The sequence below is a fragment of the Mus caroli genome, unplaced genomic scaffold, assembly GCF_978045245.1.
Source record: "Mus caroli unplaced genomic scaffold, Mus_caroli_1 scaffold_13, whole genome shotgun sequence".
Lineage (NCBI taxonomy): Eukaryota > Metazoa > Chordata > Mammalia > Rodentia > Muridae > Mus > Mus caroli.
In genome coordinates this window covers 72,825,877-72,849,313 of record NW_028227268.1, presented here as the reverse complement: position 1 = coordinate 72,849,313, position 23,437 = coordinate 72,825,877, and the positions used below count along the sequence as shown (strand labels likewise).

At 53.2% G+C, this 23,437-nt stretch overlaps 2 protein-coding genes across 2 annotated transcripts; one reads left to right on the top strand and one right to left on the bottom strand.

The window, feature by feature from the left end:
- Positions 1-1,750: 1,750 nt before the first annotated feature.
- Mgat4b (alpha-1,3-mannosyl-glycoprotein 4-beta-N-acetylglucosaminyltransferase B) lies at positions 1,751-11,723 on the top strand. Its single transcript, XM_021177541.2, has 15 exons — positions 1,751-2,163; positions 7,124-7,309; positions 7,405-7,545; positions 7,635-7,768; positions 8,359-8,405; positions 8,644-8,757; positions 8,921-8,996; positions 9,178-9,292; positions 9,558-9,688; positions 9,895-10,002; positions 10,085-10,278; positions 10,710-10,788; positions 10,871-10,958; positions 11,033-11,145; positions 11,226-11,723. Exons 1-15 carry the CDS (start codon positions 2,067-2,069, stop codon positions 11,247-11,249), a joined length of 1,647 nt encoding a protein of 548 aa, XP_021033200.1. The 5' UTR covers positions 1,751-2,066; the 3' UTR covers positions 11,250-11,723.
- A 1,347-nt stretch (positions 11,724-13,070) lies between these two features.
- On the bottom strand, positions 13,071-15,288 carry Ltc4s (leukotriene C4 synthase). Its single transcript, XM_021177736.2, has 5 exons — positions 14,992-15,288; positions 13,950-14,049; positions 13,803-13,873; positions 13,626-13,707; positions 13,071-13,322 (listed from the first exon to the last, which is right to left on the bottom strand). Exons 1-5 carry the CDS (start codon positions 15,047-15,049, stop codon positions 13,181-13,183), a joined length of 453 nt encoding a protein of 150 aa, XP_021033395.1. The 5' UTR covers positions 15,050-15,288; the 3' UTR covers positions 13,071-13,180.
- Between the last annotated feature and the right edge of the window lie 8,149 nt (positions 15,289-23,437).

Here is a 23,437-nt window from a genome sequence, read left to right as displayed (position 1 = left end):
GGCTCAGAATTTTAAATTTTCTATGTATATCAAGCTGGTCTCAAACTGTTTTGGGGGTTTGGGGAATGACAACATGGGCTCACTATGTATGGCTGGCCTGGAACTCACAGAGCTCTTCCTGCCTTTGCTGTCTGGCTGCTGGCATTGGAGGCATGTTACACACTATACTGGCTCCACTGTTTGTTGTTGTTGTTGTTTTGTCTTTTAAACAAAATTAAGACTTTATATTACTAAAATGAAGACCTACTACTTTTTTGCACCACAGAGAAGACTCCTATGAAAACAGGAAAACACACCAGGATACTTCCCTTCAGAAGGTTCCAACAAGATCAGGTGTGGAAATCAGGCTGTACTCTGCCCTAAGTCACTCCAAACTGTAAAACAGTGACTTTTGGACTGTGCCTTGCCTTCTGTAGCTCCCCACCCCAACTCTGCCCCCAGAATCTCAGTATGCAGACTTGGCTAGCCAAGAATTCTAAATGTAGACCAAGCCTTCCTTAAACTCATAAGGATCCTCCTGCCTCCTGGGTATGGGTCACTTTATTGTGCACGCAAGCCTGTGTGTGTGTGTCTGTGTGTGTGTGTGTGAGATCACCACTGCAGCTTCTACTTTACTGAGACCATCACCCACCCAGGGTGTGATCACACCTCCCCCCCGACCCCACCCCCGCACGCGCTCACGGTCATTCCAAGCAGGGTCTTTCGGGACATCATACGTGGATGGCACTGTCGTGCCATAGACACCATACAGAGATCGGAGAACCAATTGCAGCAGTCATTTCACTCCTTCCACCCTGTGGATTCTGAAGGATTGAACTCAGGCTTAGTAGCCGTCACCACTCTGCTCTTAGGTAGTAGCTCCATTTTACACAGTAGCTTCTGGTTCCATTTTGAATGGCGTTGAGATTCAAGAAGGGAAGTAGATTTGGCGCTTCCAAAATGCATGCCCCGAGGCTGCCTTGGCTCTGTGAGTCCTTTCATTGTGTGTCCAGTTCCTGGTTCCGCAGAAGCATGGAGGGAAGTCTGTAATAAGTTCTTCTATGAAGATGCAAGAAGAGACAGCAATAAAGTCTTAGGCGCCGCTGTACAAATAGGAGCCAGAGGCGCCCCGTCCCCGCCCCCGGTCACCCTGCGGACCCGTGATCCCCTAAACTACAGGTTGAGCCTGACTCCCGCCCACAGCATGCCTGGCACCGGGAAGCTAGTCGGCTGGGCTCCGGAGGGTGCTCTACACCTACAAACAACGGCTCTGTTACTCCTGAGAGCGGCCCATTGTCCTTGTTCGATAGAGTAGGAGCGCCTCCCCCGGTCCGCAGCATACTCTCCGAGGCACATCAGAGAATGCCCTGAGAAGGGAGTACTGGTGGGCGCAAGAGAGAGCAGCGGGCACTTCTGGCTAGCCTGCTAGCTAGAGATAACCTCAGCTTGGCTACAACGGGCCCCTCCCATGCCAGATCCTCTCTGTCCGGAGGAGGGCTTGAAGGTCTAGGTGTAGGGACTTGCTCATGGGATCTTCTGAAAGGAGACTTGGGGGAACAGGCATCTCCGCCGTCTGTCCCTGCTGCACAATAGCTGACCCTCATTCATCACCACTGTAGCCGCGACTTTCCTGGGGCGCGCTATTCCACGCGCGTGCCACCTTCCCAAGGCGGGCCCGCCGGGATCCCGGGAGCTGGCCTCCTACCCCGCCCCCTCGCGGTGCTCCCAGCGGCGGCGAGTGATGCGGCCCCTTTAAATCCCGGCCGCCCCGCCCTTCGCCCGTCGACTCGGCGGCGGTCCCGGATCCAGCCCGGCCGCGGCTCTTGCCGCCTTGCCCCAACCCTGCTCGGCCCCGGCCCAGCCTCAGATCGAGGCCGCCAGCGCCGCGCACCGCGGAGGAGCAGCTCGCACGCACCCTCCAACCCCGTCCCCATTCCCGCCCTGCTCGTAGCCGCCTCTCCCGGGCCCGCAGCTCCTCCGCGCTCCGGGGCCGGGGCCCCCGCCGCCTCCGGGCCCCCGTGCCCCGGCCCCGGTCCCCCGGGCCATGCGGCCTCGGCCCCGCCGGCGCCCGCCGCGCATCGGGGGAGATGAGGCTCCGCAATGGCACCTTCCTGACGCTGCTGCTCTTCTGCTTGTGCGCCTTCCTCTCGCTCTCCTGGTACGCAGCGCTCAGCGGCCAGAAAGGTGAGCCCCCACCCCGCCGCCGCCTGCTCAGGCCCGCACCGGGAGCACCTGAGCCTCTCCCATGCTCGCCCCACTTGTTTGCTTTTGGCATCACGAAATTCCCTGGTCAGGCCTGGCCGAGGGGAGCGTGTGGTTACCAGATCCCCGCCTCCGTGTGGCGCTCAGGACTGGCCTCTGCCTGCGGTTATCCCATGCCAGGGGCGGGCGCTCCCACTGGCAAGTTAAGGACCTATGGAGTTCCCACAGAGGGGCAGAGACACAAGGTCACAGAGGTAGTGTACCCAGAGAACCTGGTGCAGGCTCTTGGACAAGAGCAGATACAGTATTGTTGAGACAGGTGAGGAGATAGAGCCAAGGTATCCATCCCCCTGCCCCATCCACTGTTGTGCTCTGCATCAGCCCTGCTCCCGTGGGCGCTGCTCCCAGGGGGCCTACAGCCTCCTCCATGGCACCGAGCCCCAGGGTTCCTCTGTAGGGCCTTTTGAACAGCTAGCCCAGAAACCCTGATATGTGATCACTTTGTGGGGTTTCCTTGGCCTTTCCTGGTGCAGCTTCGAAGCTTGGGCTTGCTGACCAGTCCACACTATGGCCTCCCAGCCTGGCCAGCCGTCTTGGGAGTAGAAGGACACAGGTCCTAGCACTGCTAGGAAGCCCCCTGAGCTAGGTTGAATGGTTTAAACTGAGTGGGAGCTGAGGATTTCAGAGACCATGATCCACCCAGCCTGGACACAGGAGGCTCTGAGCTGCTTCCTTCCTGCCTGCCTTCTGTTCTTCCTGTCATATCAGGCTGAGGTGGGCTAGCTCTCTCCCTCCCTCAGGCAGGCTCTCTGTTCCCCAAGGTTATGCTAAATGGGGCAGGGGAGGTCCAGGAAGAGGCGTGTGGCAAGTCTAACTCCTGGCATCAGGCTCCTGCCTGCTCAGCCCAGCCTCGCCTCCTGTAGCACTTTCCCTATTTTAGTGGTAGTGAAGGTCTGGACTGGTTTTGAGAGAATCACAAGTCAGGAACTCTAAGGAGAGATTCGATAGGGCCTGGCACAGAGAGAGTGTGGGATGGAATGAGCTATGGGGGGGAGGGGGGTATGGCCAGGGGACTGTTCTCTGAAGGTAGGGTGTGGCATCCAGAAGGGTACGTTTTGAGCCCTTGGGAGAGTAGCCATGGAAAGCTATGAGGGCTGTGGTGGAGCCATGTCGGAAGAACTGGGATCAGGTTGTCCCATTGTGGGTAGGGCCATTAGACTGTGTCTCATCCTCATTTGGTAGTGGTTCCCATGTGCTTCCTATGACAATCACATGTCTCCATCTGATGTTAGGTTACCTCCCGAGGGAGCAAGCCAGGAGACTAGCATTCTGAGGGCCTGGGGAGCAAGAGGATCAGAGAAGAGTAGGGCTCAGATAGAGTTCTTCCTCCTGAGGACAAGCCCAGGAGCCTGTATGCATGGAGAGAGAAGTGACTGAGTGTACCCTGAGGGCTGTACTGTTTCCATGGGTATCCAGCAAGGCCAGCTCACTAGAAGTCAGGAATCTTGACTGTGGGCCTTTCTCATTCTTCCACGCAGATAACTCAGAAGCAAACTCAGTCAGTCAGCCACTAGATTGAAGCTGCTTTCCACTTTGTAGCGGATATGGGGCTCAGGAGAGGAGGGTCCAGTACTTAGGGGAAGAGCAAAAGAACCGGAAGGGAGGATGTAGGCGGGGAGCCAGAGAGGAAAGAGGCAGCAGAAGCAGGGGTCAAGAATGGGAAAGACTCAGACTTGGCCAGATGCACCTAGGGTTCAGGACTCAGGTTCAAATCCAACCTTGGCTTTTATCTGTTGAAGCAGCCAGACATTCAGGGATCAAACTATAGCCTCAGCCAAACAGCTGCAGAGCTTGGACCTCAGGGAGACAGAGCCACACAGTCCTTCTCAGTGTCAGGGCCATGCTCTCACTGGATCCTTGCTCTCCCAGAGTCCTTGGGGACCGCACGACCCAGAGACAGAGTGGACACCTGCCACTCTCCACCTCGACTCCCTTCCCTCTTGCAGGTTTACAGCAGACCTTGGGCTGGGCTTGCGGTCTTCCTATGGCCCTGAGCCTATTTCCTCTAAGTACATGTACAAAGTTTATACCCCAGCTTGGCTCCAAAATCTGTTTTCGATGCCAAGAGAGAGCCAGGTGGAGCACTGTGGTTCGTAGTCCTCAGGGTGTGTTAATTATCCTGCTTGTAGGGCATCATACGTTCCACACTCTGTGTAGTCTGTTCTGGCATGGTCACTGCTGCAGTCCTCACCTGGGGCTAAGTCCATCCTGCTTTCCTGGGATTGGAAAGTATGGAAGCCAAAATCCTCTGCTTCCTAGGAAGGCCTATCCTGACATGCTCCAGGTACCCAGAGAGACCAAAGAGTCTCCAAGCCCTTACCACTGACCTACCTCACTATCCCGCCCACTAGAGATGTGGGGTACCAGGATGGTCTAGCTTTAAGAACAACCCATGACCATGTGGTGGTGGCACACACCTTTAATTCCAGCACACGGGAGGCAGAGGCAGGTGCATTTCCGAGTTTGAGGCCAGCCTGGTCTTCAGTGTGCGTTCCTGAACACCCAGATTTACACACACACACACACACACACACACACACACACCCACCCTGTCTCAAAAGAAAAAAAGAAAAGAAATAAAAGAACAACCCTTAGGGGGTAATCACACAGCTTGAGTTTCTGAATTTGTAGGGTACGAGGACAAGAGGGGACCTCCCAAGTCAGTAGACTTGGGAATAAGATCACCGGGCTCTTACAGGGAACAAGAGCAGGCAGCACAGGGCCAGAAGAGTATGATAAGCTGCTAAGGGAAAGGGCCTGTGGGGTTCTGAGAAGCAACAGCAGAATTGGTGTGTGGGTGGTAGCTAGGCCCAGGAACCCAAGGGGCCCATTGCCTGCTGGTAAACAGACAGCACAGGCCTGAGAAGGAAGGGAGGCCAGGATAGGGATCCAGCGATGTCCAGGCCTGGATGATCAGGAAGATTCAGGGACCTGCTACCCACCATGACCTACCTGAGGCCGTTTACTGGGGACTCGGCTTACTTCCAGAACAGAGTAGGTCTGGTGGAAACATACACTCTTGTTAGACCAGTGTTACTTCCCCCGTTCTCTTCCTCGGCCTCAGCTCAGTGCTGCTTGGGACCCTGCCAGTGGCACAGGCTGCCCATTAGCTTCACTATGAGGACAGAGCAGGGACTTCTCATCCAGGCTGTGGAAGGCACCTGTCTGTCTATGCCACTGTGAACTATTTCCCTGGCTGGCTCTGATGGCCTGGGTACCTCTAGCCCTCAACCCTGTCAGCTGTGGGTGTAGCCCAGTGCTGGGAGAGCAAGCTTGGGGCCGGCTTTCAGTGTTCCAGGGGTCAGGTTTCCAGGGTAACTTGGCCCCTTGAGCCCAGCTCTGAGTCTCACAGACCCTGTAACTTGATTCCCTCTTCTTCCTCCTTTGGGTCTGTCCCTAAACCTGGGTATGGCCTGGAACTTTAGCCTTGGATAAGACAGGGTATAAGATTGGGGGTGGGTTTTGCTGTTCAGGTAAGGGATGCCTCAATCGAATCCGAATCCATTTGGCTCTCCTGTCTCCGAGCCTCTCTTCCTCTGCGCTCCTTGCCTGTGGCTTAAGTACACTTAGACCTTTGCCCGTGTTGCTTGCAGGAGGAAGTGTGTCCTGAAGTGACTCAACTTACCTTGAGCTTCACCTTTGGCCTACAGACACTAGGGATAGCTCACTCTAAGGCCTTTCTGGGGATGTTTTGCCCAGCCAAGGATTTGGTGCCTGGGGATGGGATGGGAGTCAGAAAGGCTTCCTAGACTAACAGACGAGGCCTTGAAGGCTAGGTCAGACGATGTGGGATCCAGACAGAAGAAACAGCGTGTGCACAAGCTAGACATTGGACAAAGGAGAGGGAGGCATATGTGAGAGCTAATAAAGAGGGCAGAAGCCAGCCAGCCAACCAGCCAAAGGCCTTGAATGCCCAGGCTGGCAGGAGCTGCTGGCCCCTTGCCACCGAAATATGGTTTATCCCTCTTGTTCTTGATCCCTGCTAGAGCAATGATGCCAGGTGGTTCTCACCCTGGGGACTCTTCTCCACACTCACAGCTCCACTTAGGGACCCAGGTACTTCTACACTACTCATATCTGGGCCCAGCAACTACCAGCTCTAGAGTCATTTGAGGTTGGGGCACCTGCTAGTTAGAGGCTCCTGGGCTAGTCACCTTCATCTGTTGATCTGAGCATGCAGGTGGGCTGGGGGTGGGTGTGAGATGGAAAGAACTCAGCGAATGAGCAATTAGTGACAACCATGATCGATGAGCAGCCCCCCCCCCCCCCCAAACACATAGTCACAGGTCCTATGCCCAGGCTCAGTCCTGAGGGCTAGAGTCTGAGGAGGCTGACTGTGATTATGGGGCCTTAAGAATGGGGTTGTCTGTTCTCCAAACCTTGAAAGAGGACAGGAGAGGAGTAGAAGGCTGGCTGGGGTTTGGGTGTTCCTTGAGGAAGGACAGTGTCCTTGTACTCTGGATGCGACTCTAGATGTCTGATTCCCAGCAAGGGGCACAGGCTGCAAAAGCAAGAGGGGATTTTGGGAGCCAGTGGGTGGAGAGGATTCAGTCAGGCTGTTCCAGCCTGTGCTTAGGACTGGGAGATCATATCCCCTTTTCACCTTATACAAGGTATCCTTATTCCTATATATCCACATTAAAGGATGAGATAACAGGGTGGAGGGAAAGATAATCCTCTTGCTGGGGGCTTTTCAGCCCCAGGCTGAGCATCAATGTAACTTCACATGAACTGGTATGTGCCTAGAGGAAGTTGGGGTGTAGCAGGCATACCCTTACAGGTTTGCTCTTGCAAACCTGTTCAGTGATGACAGGAACTGGGTTTTCGGAAGGGCTATTTCCTGATATTAACCTGTGTGTGCCACCTCCCTACTCTCCAACAGGTGACGTGGTGGACATTTACCAGCGCGAGTTCCTGGCTCTGCGAGACCGTTTGCACGCAGCTGAGCAAGAGAGCCTGAAGCGCTCCAAGGAGCTAAACCTGGTGCTGGAAGAAATAAAGAGGGCAGTGTCCGAGAGGCAAGCACTGCGGGACGGAGAAGGCAATCGCACTTGGGGCCGCCTAACAGGTGAGCTCCAGCGGGGTGGGGTGGATGGAAGGCTGCAGAATTGTGCTGTTTTCAGACCCAGCAAAATCTCACCTGTGCATTTCTCAACCACCCAGAGGATCCGCGACTGAAGCCGTGGAACGTCTCGCACAGGCACGTACTTCATCTGCCCACCGTCTTCCACCATCTGCCGCACCTGCTGGCTAAGGAGAGCAGTCTGCAGCCCGCAGTGCGAGTGGGCCAGGGCCGCACCGGAGGTATGGGCGTGGCCCGGGAGGGGCGAGTGGCGGGCAGAGAGGCTGTCCCCCGGAGCTCTGTCCAGTGTCACTCCTCCGCGCCCCTGCAGTGTCCGTGGTGATGGGCATTCCGAGCGTACGGCGCGAGGTGCACTCGTACTTGACTGACACATTGCACTCGCTCATCTCGGAGCTGAGCCCGCAGGAGAAGGAAGACTCAGTCATCGTGGTGCTGATCGCCGAGGCGAGTAGTCCGGGGCCTGGGGATATATGAATTTTTAAAAAATGACGTAGTTGGGGGGGAGAGGGAGTCGCGGAGGGGGGGATGACAATCAGAATTGTAGTCATAAGTTTCATGCACAAATGGATCAAGACAAAAAGTTAAAAAGAAAGATGCGGGGCTGGTGAGATGGCTCAGTGGGTAAGAGCACCCGACTGCTCTTCCGAAGGTCCAGAGTTCAAATCCCAGCAACCACATGGTGGCTCACAACCATCTGTAACGAGATCTGGCGCCCTCTCCTGGAGTGTCTGAAGACAGCTACAGTGTACTTACATATAATAAATAAATAAGTCTTTAAAAAAAAAAAAAGATGCATCTTTGCGCCCTCTTGTGGAGAAACTGGTTCCCTTCAACACCTGCTTGTACCTCAATAGGCTGTTTTCTGAGGTAACCACAGCTAGGCCCGGCCCCCAGCCCCACCCCACTGGGCACTTAGGACAGGGAGCCTTACTCCCGTATATGGGGACATCTGAAGTCCGAACTCCTGCCCGATCCCCCCCCCTCCAGACTATTTGGGGTGCTAGCTAAGCTAAATGTCCTGGGTCTTCCCACAGACTGACCCACAGTACACTTCGGCAGTGACAGAGAACATCAAGGCCTTGTGAGTACAGACAACTGGGAAAGGTGGTTGGAGGGAGGGTGGTCTGTCTTGTGTGGGGAGGGGCTTCCCTTCTGGGTGAAAAGAGGGAAAGGAGGTAAGGGCCTTGCCCTTTCTGAAGCCCCAGGGCCTCAGTAGGCAAATGGAAGAGGGCCATCTGCTTAGAGGCAGGTCTGGAGAGCTCCCACCCATCTTTTGCCCTTGGAGGCTGCACACCCACTGGGTCTTCCTCCACACCTAGGTTCCCCACAGAGATCCATTCTGGGCTCCTGGAAGTCATCTCCCCTTCCCCTCACTTCTACCCTGACTTCTCCCGCCTTCGAGAGTCCTTTGGGGACCCCAAGGAGAGAGTCAGGTACTTAATACTCTGTGCCCTCAAGAGGCTACCATCATTGTCTCCTCGGAGGTCTGTGTGTGATGGGTGGGGTGGGGAGGGGGCAGAGTGGGCCTCCAATCTGCGGTAGACCACTGGAGGTGGAATTGTCTCTGCCTCTGAGGCTCCTCCTCCTGGCCCCCAGGTGGAGGACCAAACAGAACCTCGATTACTGCTTCCTCATGATGTATGCACAGTCCAAAGGCATCTACTATGTGCAGGTCAGCCTGAAGCTTTTCTTGTGCCCCCTACCCCCACCCCGAACCCTGTCTGACCTGAGCAGTGAGCCTTGACCTGCTGCTCGCCCTGGCCTCCTCTGCACGGGGTCCCACTTGGGTGAGGGACCCACTAATGCTCTTGGCCAATCCTGAGTCCCAGCTCCCTTCTGTTCCCTCTCTGCAGCTGGAGGATGACATTGTAGCCAAGCCCAACTACTTGAGCACTATGAAGAACTTTGCCCTCCAGCAGCCCTCCGAGGACTGGATGATCCTGGAGTTCTCGCAGTTGGGCTTCATTGGTAGGCTACTCCTGTGCCGGCCCCAGCTGCACCCCTCTGTCTACCGTCTCTCAGCCCCAGTACCTTGCTAGTGAGCCTTGCTGGAAGTGCCCTCTGTATGAGGACATCCCAGGGACCCCAGCCCTGCCCTGTTTTCTTGGTCTACACGTGCCCAAAGTCTCCCCACTAGGTTTGTTGTGTGACATTCCACAGGGTCCCCACAGGGGTGAAGGAACAGGGTTAGTGGTCCTCCCCACTCAGAGCCCTTCCCTGGCTTCCTCTTCAGGGAAGATGTTCAAGTCACTGGATCTGAGCCTGATTGTGGAGTTCATCCTCATGTTCTACCGAGACAAGCCCATAGACTGGCTCCTGGACCACATCCTGTGGGTGAAAGTCTGCAACCCTGAGAAGGATGCGGTGAGCAGGGGACACTAGAAATCAGCACAGGGAAGGAAGGCAGGTCCCCAGCTGCCAGCTCACACTGTGTTCCTGGCTGTGCCTCTATAGCAAGGAGAGGACACTGCTGGCTGAGGAAGTCCCCCCTCCCCCCGGTTATCCTAAGGAAAGGCCCACAACCTTGAGTGTGGGCTGAGCTGAACCCTAAGGCGCCAATCTGTTCACAGAAACATTGTGATCGGCAGAAGGCCAACCTTCGGATCCGCTTCAAGCCGTCCCTTTTCCAGCATGTGGGCACTCACTCGTCACTGGCAGGCAAAATCCAGAAACTGAAGGTGGGGTGTGGTGCGGTGTGGACCGAGAACGTGGTGGAGGCAGGACTGGAGGGTGGCACTCATGCCTGTTGTACCTCCCCAGGATAAAGACTTTGGAAAGCATGCTCTCCGGAAGGAGCATGTGAACCCGCCGGCGGAGGTGAGCACAAGCCTCAAGACGTACCAGCATTTCACCCTGGAGAAGGCCTACTTGCGGGAGGATTTCTTCTGGGCTTTCACGCCTGCCGCAGGAGACTTTATCCGGTTCCGCTTCTTCCAGCCACTGCGCCTTGAGCGGTCAGTACTCCCTGGGAAAGAGGACAGGGTGAACACCGATTAGAGGCCTCAGCATATATTCCTGGGTCTTTAGGTACTCCTTCTGTAACCCCTAAGGTAACTATTTGCCCCATCTTACCCCACCATGCCTCGGTTTCCTTACTGAACAGCACACTACCCATAATAGTCCTACCTTGTGTGGACTTAGGCAGGTAGAGCTTTAATACTTTAATACTTAATGACACCTGTTACCACAGTCACAGGGTAAGACCCTGGCTTCCTTGCACTGCCCGTGGACTGTCCAAGATAGTGCCTCACCTCTCCCAGCACTTGGTTACCCATCTAATATATTTCTAGCCCAGGCGTTAGCCTTCTCTCTGCTGGGCCTGGACAGTGGGTCTGGGCAGTACCTCATCTTTACAACAGCTCACGGGCCTGCTTGGCGTCTGTAGGTTCTTCTTCCGAAGTGGGAACATCGAGCACCCAGAAGATAAGCTCTTCAACACTTCTGTGGAGGTGCTGCCCTTTGATGTGAGTATGGGCGGGCTGTGGGTGGGAGCTGACAGCGCCTCCTTCTGGCCAGACACTCCAACCCTGCTGCTTTGCCCTTTAGAACCCCCAGTCAGAGAAGGAGGCCCTTCAGGAGGGCCGCTCAGCCACTCTCCGGTACCCTAGGAGCCCAGACGGCTACCTCCAGATTGGTGAGTAGGGCGGGCCTGTGTGGGGCTTTTGGGTGTTGCTTTCCTGTTTACATCTCGGCACCGCGCTCTCATAGGCTCCTTCTACAAGGGTGTAGCTGAAGGAGAAGTGGATCCTGCCTTTGGCCCCCTGGAAGCACTACGTCTCTCCATTCAGACTGACTCCCCGGTGTGGGTCATTTTGAGTGAGGTAAGATCAGCTGGGATGGGACTAAGCATCTAGACCATAAGTCCCAAGACTCCTGCTCATCCTGAGCCCAACTCTTCCAGATCTTTCTGAAAAAGGCCGACTAGAAGGCTTCCAAGGGTGCTCTGTGGCCGGCTCTGGAGCCCACGGTTCCGAGGGTGTCGCTGCTACTGCTGCTGCAACCCCAGAGGACCAGGCATATCCACCCCACCTGGAGGGTTCTGCCTGGCAGGCGGCTCGGGCTGGCCTGGGGTTCACCGCTGGCCCGGAGGCCCCAGAAGCTGGTGCTGCTCCTGCCCGCCGGGCCGCGGGAGAGGCAGGCGGCCCCCACACTGTGCCTGAGGGCCGGCCTGCTGCCGCCCAAAAAGAACTGAACCGAACCGTTTGCCCCTGGCCGGTGGTCTTGAGCCAGGCCGTTAGAAGAGCTTTTATCTTGGGTGCCCGCCGTGTGCGGCGCAAACACTGGAATGCATACACTACTTTATGTGCTGTGTTTTTTATTCTTGGATACATTTGATTTTTTCACGTAAGTTCGCATATACTTCTATAAGAGCGTGACTTGTAATAAAGGGTTAATGAAGTATGTGTCTCAGAGGTGAATGTTCCCAGTTCTGGCCAGGCGTTTGCATGTTGCCTGCCTGTATTTGGCCTATCATCTTGGGTTCCCAAAACTTGCTGGTGGTGGGGATAGGGAGGGGGAGGCTGGCTCGCCTGTGCTGCGAGACTCTTATCCACAATTGGCTGGCTACCGGCAGGTAACTTGGTGAAGATGGTTTGACCTCTGTCATGCCAAGGACTAAGTCCCAGACCCTCCTTTACCATGTCAAGGGTCTGTTGGCATACCTCAACGTAACGTCATCTTTACTTAGCAGGAAGGTCGTGACCACTGAGTCTGTAACTGGGGGTTTCATGCACCCAAAGTTGTGCCTACTTATCCTATAGGAATTCTCCAACGAGTTCTCAGATCCTCTTGGTCTAGCATCACATAACCCAGCGCAACTATTGTACAGACCTGAGCCCCTGAGTGCCTGGGGGGGGGTTGGAGGGGGTGTCCACAATTGACATCATCCCCTCCCCTTCCCCTATCCCGCCCCTAGTCCTTAGTATCTTTGTCTCTGCTTGTCTCATATAATAGGATCTTGGTGTGTGTGAATGAGGGGGAAGGCACACTGTTGGAAAGGGACTGAGACAGTCAGGGAGCCCTGGAACTCACGGTAGCTCAAGCTGGTCTTGAATTTGTGCCTCGGCTTCCCAAGGACTAGGATTGCACCTCTGAACCACAACACCTGGCTCATACGGTGGTCTTCTCTAAAATAAATGGGCCATCTCCACCCACCGGAGGGCTTTCCTACACATCTTAGGCCTGTTTAAGAAGCATTTTTGCTGGCCGGGTAGGTTAAAAGTCATTTTGAGGTGTATTGTCAGTAGGCCTACCTAAGTCCGGTCCTCTTCAAGCATCCAGAGATCCACTTGAGAGAACCTATCACTGACTACATCTTTGGCCACACTCACTGCTGTGTGATCTTAGCTGGGGTGTCCTGAACCTCTATTTGGAGATCCAGCACTGATCAAAAACAGGGGGCCCAGATCTCACTTAGGAAAAGACTGATTGGTTCTAGTTGTGAAGTCAGGGCTGGGTGTTGGGGGACAAGAAGGCATACAAGCTAGAATCCAACACCTGAGGCTCAGCCTGAGAGGAAGGTGAGCCCCAAGTACAGAAAAGTGGGTGAAGGGTGGCTATCTCTGGAAAGAAATGTCAAGGCAGAGGTAGCTGCGCAGGCAAGGTGTTGTCTAGAAGACAGTACAGTGATAAGAACGAATCCAAGCCTGCCAATGCTGGCTTATCCAAGCCTCCCAAAGCCTGGCTGCATCTGTCTAGGGTTTGGGCTCTCCAAGCTGCGGTAAGCGACCCTCTCAGACACAGAGAATGCAGACGGAACCGTCGTGGGAACTTTAATTAAAAACTGGGATTCAGGGGCGGGCACCCCAGCGTTTTGTTTGAAGATCTCCAGTTCTGCTGATTCGGAGGGCCTTCGCCTCAGGCCATCTGCAGGAGCATCTGGAGCCATCTGAAGAGCGCAGTCCGTAGCGTGCCGGGGAGGAAGTGGACTAGCAAGCCCAGTGCAGCCATCGCCACCAGCAGCCAGAGTGCGCGCGCGCTCGCGTAAAGGGGAGTCAGCCTGCGGGTGGCGCTCAGCGGGAGCGGAGCCGAGCCCCCCCCCCCCCGCACAAGGCCCCGCCCCCTCCATGCTAGGACTGCCCCCAGGCCTAGGCCCTACCCCTCCAGACTCGGCCTGCCCCGCAGGCTCAAGCCCCTCCCACTCCGGGCTAGACCAGCTCGTTAGGGCTAGGTCCGCCCACCCGCTGTCCCCAGATCTCTTTCCATGGGTCCCCTGTGGCCGATCGCCGCCTCCCACCCTTAGAGCCGCGTCGGGGAGCGACCCTCCCCTGCAGTGCTTTCCCGGAAGTCCGGCCAGAGTTACCTGAGCTGCGCTGAGCGCGCGTATCCCTGGAAATAGCGGAGGCGCGCGAACAGGTAGAACAGTCCGCACAGGGCTGCGGCTCCTGCGAGAGGCGAGGCGAGGCGGCGCGGTGAGCACGAGTTCCCGCCATCCGGGATCTCCCCCACCCCCGAAGTGTGCCCCCACGCTGTCCCGCACCTTCGTGGAAGAAGATGCCGGCGACCCAGAGTGTGGCGAGGAACAGCGGAAAGTACTCGCTGCAGTTTACCCTGCGAGGGGTAGGCTGGGTGAGCGCGTGGCCCGCCTTGGCTGACACCCGAACCCGCCCGGACCCGCCGCGCTCACTGGGCTCGGAAGATGCGCTCGAACTCGGGAGGGCCAGAGGTGAGCGGCGGCGACACGTGGAAAGCCCTTCGTGCAGAGATCACCTGTAGAGAGAAGTAGGCTGCGGCCGTGGGGGTGTGGGAGTCAGGTGTGGTGCTCCGTAGACCTGGGGCGGGATCCGTCCCTTAGTTCCCCTCTCCTTGCCTCTCCCTTCTAATGCCCTTCTTCCACCTGCCCCATCAGTGGTGTTCAATGGAGAGGCCCTGTAGGCCTGAGGGTTGATTGACTAAGGTGATGCGCGGCTGAAACACCTGCCGGTGGGAGGAACCTTAGAAGACTTTACTCCTGAACGATTTGACTTGCAAAGCACAGGCAAATGCCCACCTCCCGTTCTGCAGGTCTGGACCCCAGTCCATTGCCCCTGTGTAGGCAATGGACCAGGACAAAATTGGCTGTATTCTTTAAGGAACAAGGAAGCACACATTCTGTGGCTAAGGGACCCTGGTTTCCCCTCTACAGAATCAGCCAGAAGGGACTCACTCTGCCCCAAGCCAGAGTCAGTCTAGCTTGGGTCTCAGTACCACCACACAATAGCATAAATTCTTGTCTCAGTTTCTGTTTAGACATCATGGACCCAGCTCTAAATCTGGCAGATACTGTGCTCCAGATGCGTGGAGTTGGGACTCTCCCAACCTAAGCCCATAGCTATTCCACTGGTCACCGTACTGTACTCCCAAACAGATACCAGCTCCCACCACAAGGCAGGCACCTCAAGTGGCCCCTCAGCAGGGTGGCCATCCTTCACCTGGTCCTCCCCTGTACTCCTTAGAGAGTGTCTATACCCACTCCAGGGAAGTGGGGGGTGGGGGGCTCCTCAGCTGGGACTTTGGCCCTCCAACAGTTCTTGAATTACTTGGACCTTGGTACCAGGAGGCTAGCCTAGAAGCCTCCTGTCCTTCTGAGCCTGGGCCTGCCAGCACCCCAATTCCCTACCCCAGGAGCCTGAAGAGAGCAGGCTACAGGATGTAAGATCCACCCACCTCCCAGACAGGAGCCAGCCCACCTTGCAACAGAACTCCCACGAGGGTGACGGTAGCCAGAAGAGCCACTTCGTCCTTCATGTTGCCAGCCACAGGCAGAATTAGCTTCGGCGTTCTTATCGCCCAGTGTGTGCTACTCAGACGCTGGCCCAGGAGAGGAAGAGCCTCGGGCTCTCCACCCCTTTGCCGTAGAGGCGGGGAGGGGTGGGGATATGACTGTATCCACACAGGCAGGGAGCCTGGCCAGGCTGGGAAGGTAGACAGGGCTGTGGACAGCTTGACCACTTCCTTCCAGTTGTTCCTGGCCTTTCCGTGCTTAGTCCTGTGATGGCGGAACTCATGCTGCTCACCCAGGCCCCCTCTAGCCTTGTGTGTTTCCAGCTACCATATCATCTAGACCCTGCACCCTTGGTAGTTTCCCACTGGCCTTTCAGACTTCCCTTCATCCAGGGTTTACCCTGGGCTCTGGGCTCCTGGACTCCCACCCTTGACTTCCCCTTACCCCAGTGATGACTGGATCTGTACTCCCATCCAGGGCTACTCTGTAATGTCAAGTGCTGACACACCCTTCCCAGCTCCCTATGGCTTCATAATGTCCAGGTGTCCTCAGCCACAATGGACCTACCCATGTTCTTCTTCCTCCTTGGCATCCTGAGGCCCATCCCCCTCAGAGCCCCAAAGGCTCATGAATGATATTTTTTATCCTTGGTTATGGAGAAATACTTGTCTCTAGGCTGGTGTATTTGCCCAGCATCCTACTTGGCTCCAGGCACTGACCCTTCCCTTCCTTAGCCTAGTCCTTCCCACACCAGACAAAGCTGACAACTCCCCACCCCCCCACCCCCCACCCCCCACTGCCACACTTGTGGTGTAGTCATGTGTGCCAAGGTTGACAAGAGAGACCCAGTTCTGGAAACTTCCATTAGCAGTCTGGGAAAGGAAGCTTAAGAGTACGGAAGCTGGGAAACTCTTGTTGTCAAGCCCTGGGGGCCACCTTGTGTGGTGTGTGCTCCTGGACTGTTCTTCCTTGTGAAATAGCCACTTCTCTTTTCCAATGAAGCTGGTTTGAGGTAGATTTGGTCAGCAGCGGCAAAACCCAGATCGATCTGGAAGAGTGGACAGAGCCATAGGTGAAGGGCGTGAACCAGCACAGGCTAGGAGAGGGGCATGTATTGGGGAACTAACTGCCTAATCGACAGGTCCTAGGCCACACTCCTGTCCCTGCAGCCAGCTTGGCCATATCATGGGTGTCATAAGACAGGGTCACCCTTGGGAGCTGTTCTGCTTCCCCACAGCCAGCCTCTGTCCTCGTTGCCCGAGGCCTTGGTCCCTGTGGACTCCCCAGAACCCCTTCGGTCTCTTTGTTCATTATTGTCCTCAGAAGGTCTGAGGCCTCCCTGCTGGGGCTCTGCAGGTTTCTCAAGGTCACAGTTGGGTCAACGCTGGTCCTTGCAGTACACCAACGTGTAATAGCAGTAGCTGGTGCTCTGAACTCGAGGAATGGTCAGGATACAGGCGTTCCAGGGCAAGATGGGCCTGTATCCTTATGTTCTGCCTTTTCAATGCCTTCCCTCCCGGAAGCTGCCCCGTCTGCAGCCTCCTGAAGTTTGGAACCCAGGCATTGGCATGGTGCTGGCAGGCCATGCTCCTATATGCCCATATGGATAGTGTGCCTGTCTGCGTGCCCGTCAGCAAATGAACATCTCTGCGTGTCTCTGCGGTGAGCATGGGTGCTCGTGGGTGCAGGCTACAGACAAGTCTCTGTCTTGTGTTACTTCAGGCTCTGCTCTGCCAACCTTACATTTCCTCTCAGGCCCACGTGTCCTCCCATCAAAGTTCATTCTCTCTGGCTTGGCCACAGGAAACAGAGGCTTGATATCAGCAACTTCTCAGGAAGTCCCTGAGCAGATGTTCAGGGCAGGGACAAGGGGCTTGGTCTTTGCCTCCCTCCCTGCATCCTTTGATTCTTCTCCTTGTACTTGGTTTGCCTAGCTTCTAAGGGCTCCACTGGACCTGCCCACCCTCTGACCAAAGAGCCAGTCCTGCAGGCACCAGCATCTTCTCCCGTGAGCTCTGCATGGTGTACCTTTGCTGGCTCAATCCTTAAATGGCTCTGAGGAACCTTCTGGATGCTGAGTTCGTGGTTAACCTCTGACCGGTGGAAAGGTCAGTGGACCATGAGGGTAGAAAGAAATCATTGCTACTGTACTGGACATCAGCCACAGTGCACTGTCAGGCCCTTGACTCTAAGCTGTAAGTAAAAGGTACATTGTGTGCCCATGATCCCTGTACATCGGAGGCTGGAGCAGGAGGATGGAGAGTCTTAGGCCAGCCTGGGCTACATAAGAGGCCTGCTTCTATTTTAGACTCATTAAAAAAAAAAAAAAACAGCAGGGAAGTGTGGGGAGCAGGTGTGGCGGCAGTCCCAAAGGTGCCAGGGACTGCAGCTAAGTCGTATGACTTGCACCTGACTTCCTCATATAAGCCACAAACATCGTGAGAGCTGCGCAGGTGTACCAGGTTACTGGCGAAGCCATTTTGGTGGAGATATGCCCCTGCTGCCCTGATTAGCTGAAGCTGTGTACCTGGTGAAGTGATGTGGCCTGCTGTGCGTGGATGAGAACTGATAGTATATATGAGTGAGAGGCCCAGGGCTCGGGGTCTTTCGCCTACACAGTCAATGCGCAGCCCAATAAACGTGTGCAGAAGGATCCTGCTGTGGCGTCTTTCTTGCTGGCGAGACGGGTGCTCACAGGGAAGAATTCCCATAGGGCCAGGCAGTGGTGGCACAGGCCTTTAATCCCAGCACTCGGGAGGCAGAGGCAGGCAGAGCTCTGAGTTCAAGGCCAGCCTGGTCTACAGAGCAAGTTCCAGAGTAGCCAGGGCTACACAGAGAAACCCTGTCTCAAAAAACCAGTCAAGTACATTTCCCACATGCCAATCCCTAGTGTTAAACTAGTGTTAACTTCCTCCAGTGTTAAAGTATTATCTTGTATAGCCAGAATATGGGCCTGCAAACCCACACATTCGCACAGACAGAATGTCATCCGGCCATTTACAGATCTTACTCATCTTCCAATTGTCCCCTCAAATAAGAGTACCAAGGGCTCAAAAAAGATGCTACATTGTGTCAGACACACAAAGCCACATATTGTTTGATTCTATAAACACGAAGTGGCCAGAAAAGGCAAATTGTACGATAGAAGGTGAAAAATGCATTCTGTGATTAGCTGGTGCTGAGAGCCTTGGGGCGACTCCATGTTCAGTGTGTGAGGTACTGGAGATTGAATTTGGGGTTTATACGTCCTTAGCAGGTGCTTTACCACTGAGCTATGTCCCCAGGCCACCGGGCTTTTCCCCTCAGCCGGGATTATTGGCTTGTACCAGAAAGCCCATGACCATCTTAAAAGATCAAGGGAGGTGCGGTAGCACACGCCCTCAATCCCAGCACTTGCCAAGCAGAGGCAGGCAGTTCTCTGTGAGTTCTAGGTCACCCTGGTCTACATCGTGAATTCCAGGCCACCTTAAAAAAAAAGTCTTCATTACTTGCTAAAACATTTTGAAGTATTTACTCATTTGTGCATATGTATGTACATGTATGGGTGGGTGGGGACATCTGCAGGCTCCTTGGTCAGTCTCTGTATTCCTTTGAGGCAGGCTCTCTCCCTGAACCTCGGGCTCACAATTTCTCAGGTTAAAACTCAGCAAGCTCTGACTTGGAGCTGGGATTGCAGCCCGAACTGGACTCCTACCTTGTAATGCGAGTGTTGGGAACCCAAACACTGGTCCTTGTGATCACACAGCAATCGCTCTTTACTCTGAGCCGTCTGCCCTCAGTCCCCAAAATGTTTTTAAAGTGGTGTATGAACACTTCTCGGCCTTTGGCTAAGGTGTAAAAGTAACTGATGGTTTTGTTTGCACATTTAGGTAAACACTAAAAATAATTTAATTGTATGTTTATAAAGTTGTTTTTAAAAGCAGTACCAGCCGTTTGTGGTGGACCAGGCGTGTATTCCCAGGATTCAGGCCCCTGAGACAAAACTTTGAAGTTTGGTCTGCACAGTGGGTTCCAGGGCATTCTGAGTTACAGACTAAAACTTCTTCTCAAGAAATTAAACAAACAAATTAATTAATCAATTGACGTATTACAAAGGATGTATTCTTTTTACTCAGACCTTCTTCCCCAAATACCACCTTTAAGAAAATTAAGCACTTAACAGCCAGGCGTGGTGGCACATGCCTTTAATTCCAGCACTCAGGAGGCAGAGGTAGGTGGAGTTTGAGTCCAGCTTGGTCTACAGAGTTCCAGGATAGCCAGGGTTACACAAAGAAACCTTGTCTTGAAAAAACAAACCAATCCCAGTTACCCCAGTAAATTAACACGAATGGATGTGAGCTGATCTCTACATTGCTAGGTCTCATTACTGGAGGCAAGCTATTTTATATAGAAAAGAGCTTTTGTTAGGGACGCAAAGTCCAAATAGCAGGCTGCTGTACAGGTCGTTGAGGGCTGCAGGCTTCTGGTGTGTGTGTGTGTGTGTGTGTGTGTGTGTGTGTGTGTGTGTGTGTTCAAAGTTCATGGAGGGAACATGGACCCTATTTGGTTATCTTTTTCTGGTCTGTTTTGTTTAGCTGAAAAGCTTCCTTGATTTCCTCCTAAGTAAGACACAATTCTGTCGTTCCTCACTCTGGCTGTTTGTTTTAGTTTAGTTTGTAGGGTTACTTTGTAGCCCCAAATATAAACCAGCTTGGCGTTGAACACATAGAGATCTACTTGCCACTTAAGTGCTGGGGTTGCAGGTGTGCACCACCATACCTGGCCTTTGTTTTTCACGATCTTAATGCTGTATAGCGTCTTTGTAATCAATAATGTATATTGGGTGAGGGGGGATGAGGCAAGGTCTCATATATTCATGTAGCCTAAGCTGACCCCATACTGAGTATGACTTAAACTCCCAACCTTCTGCTTCTATCTCCCAAATATTGGGATTACAGGCATTTGTTACCATGCCTGGCTATATACATTGGTTTGGTTTATTTCATTCATTCATTCATTCAATAATGTTAAACCAACTTAACTTTTTTACTGTAGTTGCTATTTGGTCATGGTGTATAATTATTTTGTATACCTCCAGATTCCATTTATTAGTCTTTGTTGAACACTATCAATACTTTAAATCTTTAAAATGTATTTTATGTCATCATCATTAAAATAAAGCCAATATTGAATTGGGCGAGGAGCGTACACCTAAAGTCCTGGCACTTGGTGAGACAAAAGCAGGAGGACCACAAATCCTAAATCCGTAACTTAGTGAAACCCTGTCTCAAAATACAAAATAAGAAGCCGATTGGGGGTGGAACTTTGAGTGCTGGTCTGGGTGCACAGTGGGAGGAAGGAGGGGGTCCCATTTTGTGAACCACCCTGGCTGGAAACCCTCTTGGAGGACTTCAGTCATGGCTGAATCTTGTATCCCAGCTGAGAATCGACACCTAGTAAAAGGTGGTTTAGTGATGTCAAACCAAACTCCAGTTTTGAAATCTGTGATGATGTCACATGTCTAGACACAGTGTTCACAGTTGACAGGCTCTGAAGGAAGTCTCTCACCCGGGGACCTTGAGATTCCGGTTCATGTGGCTCTGGATACAAACTTCCCCTTTCTGACCCTCAGCTGTTTCTTCAAAACCTATTTTTGGTAGTATGCACTGGTTTTGTTTGTTTGTTTGTTTTGTTTTGTTTTGTTTTGTTTTTTGAAACAGGGTTTCTCTGTATAGCCCCTGGCTGTCCTGGAACTCACTTTGTAGACCAGGCTGGCCTCGAACTCAGAAATCCGCCTGCCTCTGCCTCCCAAGTGCTGGGATTAATGGTGTGCCACCATGCCCGGCTCTGCACTGTTGTTATAGCAACACTTTGTCTTCATTATTTTCTCTGGTTTCCTCTGTAGGGACCCACCGGTGGGTTTACTCGTGTGTGTGTGTGTATGTGTGTGTGTTTCATCTTTCTCATGTGTGTGTGTCTCTCTTTGCCCCTCCTCCACACACCCCCTCTCTTTTGGTTAGGGTCTTCCACCCCTCCCTTTGGTTAGGGTCTTCCAGGCTGGAATTCACTCTGTAATCAAGGATGACTTTGAACTCTGGTCTTTTTGCCTCTACCTCCTAAGCTGGCATTCTGGGTGTTCCCATTGTGTCTGGTTTTTATTCGATCCTGGGGACTGAACCCCGATGCAACTATGCTTCCTGATGAGCTACATCTCTAGCACACCCCATCATTTCACCACAATGAGTCATAACTTGAGTATCCTCCCACTACGATACTCCACCAGGGATGGCTAGGATCTCCCTGACACAGGCAGAATCCCACTTTGGCTCCTTGGCTTTCAGACTAAGAAGTATCAGAGGAGGACAGTCAAAAAGGATCAGAATTGTTACTCACTATGGGAAGAGTTTGAGCATCCCTAACTATCCACCAGGGACTGGTCCCAGGACACCTTAGCATGTTAAAATCTGCAAACATTTAATCTTATATAAAATGGGGTAGTGTTTACATAGAACTTACACACGTCCTCCCATGTCTTTAAACCACGTCTAGATGGCTTGTAATTTTTAATACAGCACCAACATTATGTAAATACTTTTACTGTTTGGGGAAACAATGACCAGGGAAGGAACTCTTGCGCACGTCTGGTACAGATGCAAGTTTTTGTTCTCTGAATAGCTGTCATTCAAGATTGGTTGGATTCTCATAGCTGGAACCTGTGTGGACAGAAAGTAGTTTCAAAAATCATATTGTAAGCTGGATATGGATGAAGGCAAGAGGATCATGTGTTCAAGGCCAGCCTGGGTTACATGGTGAGACTTTGTCAGTGGCAGAGCTCTTGTTTAGCACCCACAAGGCCTGGTTTTGATCTTCACCACCATAAAAACAAAATTAACAAAACAAGACAAAACCCTCAAAACATTATTGTACCTAGGAAGCTAAGACTTAGCATCACCCTTGAAGGGGATGGGTGGCTCCCGTTTTGACCTTCCTTGAAGAGTGCAGAGGAAGGGTGGTTCCCATTATGACCTCAGTTCTTTCACCATCTGACCTCTGTAAGAACCGGAGGAGGCCTTTATTAATAATCAGTGGGTTCGTGCAGACTCAGCCAATTGGAGGCTGGGTGCCAGCTGCAGGGCCGTGTGTGGTCTGGGAGTGTGATTTTCAGCTATTGATGTGGTCCCATCCCTTCTCACCTAAAACCACTTCTCATTGGACAGTGCTCCAGCTTGTAGAATGAACGGCCTTCCACATTTACAGTCTTGCCAGACAACTGTTCATGTTAGGTTGATGTTGTTTGTTTTAAGACAGGGTCAAGCCCGTGCTGACCTTGAGGTTTCTATGTAGCCGAGGATGGCCTTGAGTTCCTGGTTCTTCTGTCCTGATTTATGTGGTGGTATGACCAACCAAACCCATAGACTCATGCATGCCAGGAAAGCACACTATCAACTCAGTTACACCCTATTTTGCAACTCCCTTTTTGTTTGGGTGCAGGTTTTTGTTTGTTTTTGTTTTTGTTTTTCGAGGCAGGGTTTCTCTGTGTAGCCCTGGCTGTCCTGGTACTCACTCTGTAGACCAGGCTAGCCTTGATTGTTTTGTTTTTGAGACACGGTGTATCTGTATAGCCCTGACTGCCCTGGAACTCAATATAAGACCAGGCTGGCCTCCAACTTGTGGCAATCCTGCCTCTGAGTGTTGGGTTACACGTGTGTGTGTGTGTCCACAAATGGCTCAAGACCATCTGTTTGGGCCATTGCATTAATAACATCATGATCAATGAGAGGATAGGCAAGCAAGGCCACATGCATCCACTGGAGGCTTGGTAAGAACAAACACTGCAGAAGGTGAGGAGCCCTGCACATATTTAGGGTCTCAGTGAGGTCCACCTTGCAGTGTCAGATGCCCCCTCAAAGGAGATATAAGTTACTGGGCTTTTTGTGCTACCTCTTAACCAAAAAGGGAGCATAAGGCTTGGCCTCTCTGGGGTCACATATGGGAATCCCACTATGACCCACTTAGACACGAGGGAAGGCAGCCAACTGTGAGTGGGGCTCAGCAGGAAAGGGCTTTGTGTCAGGCATGATGGTGTATCCTGGAACTCTCTCTGTAGACCAGGCTGGCCTCAAGCTCATAGATCCACCTGCCTCTGCCTTCCGAGTGCATGCTGGCATTAAAGGCGTACACCACCACCACCACCAGGCGATGGTGCACAATTTTAATTGTGCGCTTGGGGAGCAGAGGCGGGTAGATTTTTTTTTTAATTTATTTTTATGTATATAGGTATTTTGTGTGCACGTGTATCTGTGCACCATATGCTGAGAGTCGTTTGAAGCGTTAGGTTTGACCCTTAACACTTCACAGGCAATCCTGACGGCACATCCCTGTAATTCTACTACGAGGAAAGTGGAGGCTGAAGGATCAGAAGTTTAAATCCA

Bases quoted from the DNA above. Each gene is read 5' to 3' on its own strand.
- Ltc4s (XM_021177736.2), bottom strand. From the start codon at position 15,049: ATGAAGGACGAAGTGGCTCTTCTGGCTACCGTCACCCTCGTGGGAGTT. The intron at 13,708-13,802 runs GTGCGGGACAGC...CGCCTCTCGCAG, and splicing joins CGGCATCTTCTTCCACGAAG to GAGCCGCAGCCCTGTGCGGA. The intron at 13,323-13,625 runs GTAACTCTGGCC...CGCCACCCGCAG, and splicing joins GCGCGCTCAGCGCAGCTCAG to GCTGACTCCCCTTTACGCGA.
- Mgat4b (XM_021177541.2), top strand. From the start codon at position 2,067: ATGAGGCTCCGCAATGGCACCTTCCTGACGCTGCTGCTCTTCTGCTTG. The intron at 9,689-9,894 runs GTGAGCAGGGGA...ATCTGTTCACAG, and splicing joins GCAACCCTGAGAAGGATGCG to AAACATTGTGATCGGCAGAA. The intron at 10,959-11,032 runs GTGAGTAGGGCG...GCGCTCTCATAG, and splicing joins AGACGGCTACCTCCAGATTG to GCTCCTTCTACAAGGGTGTA.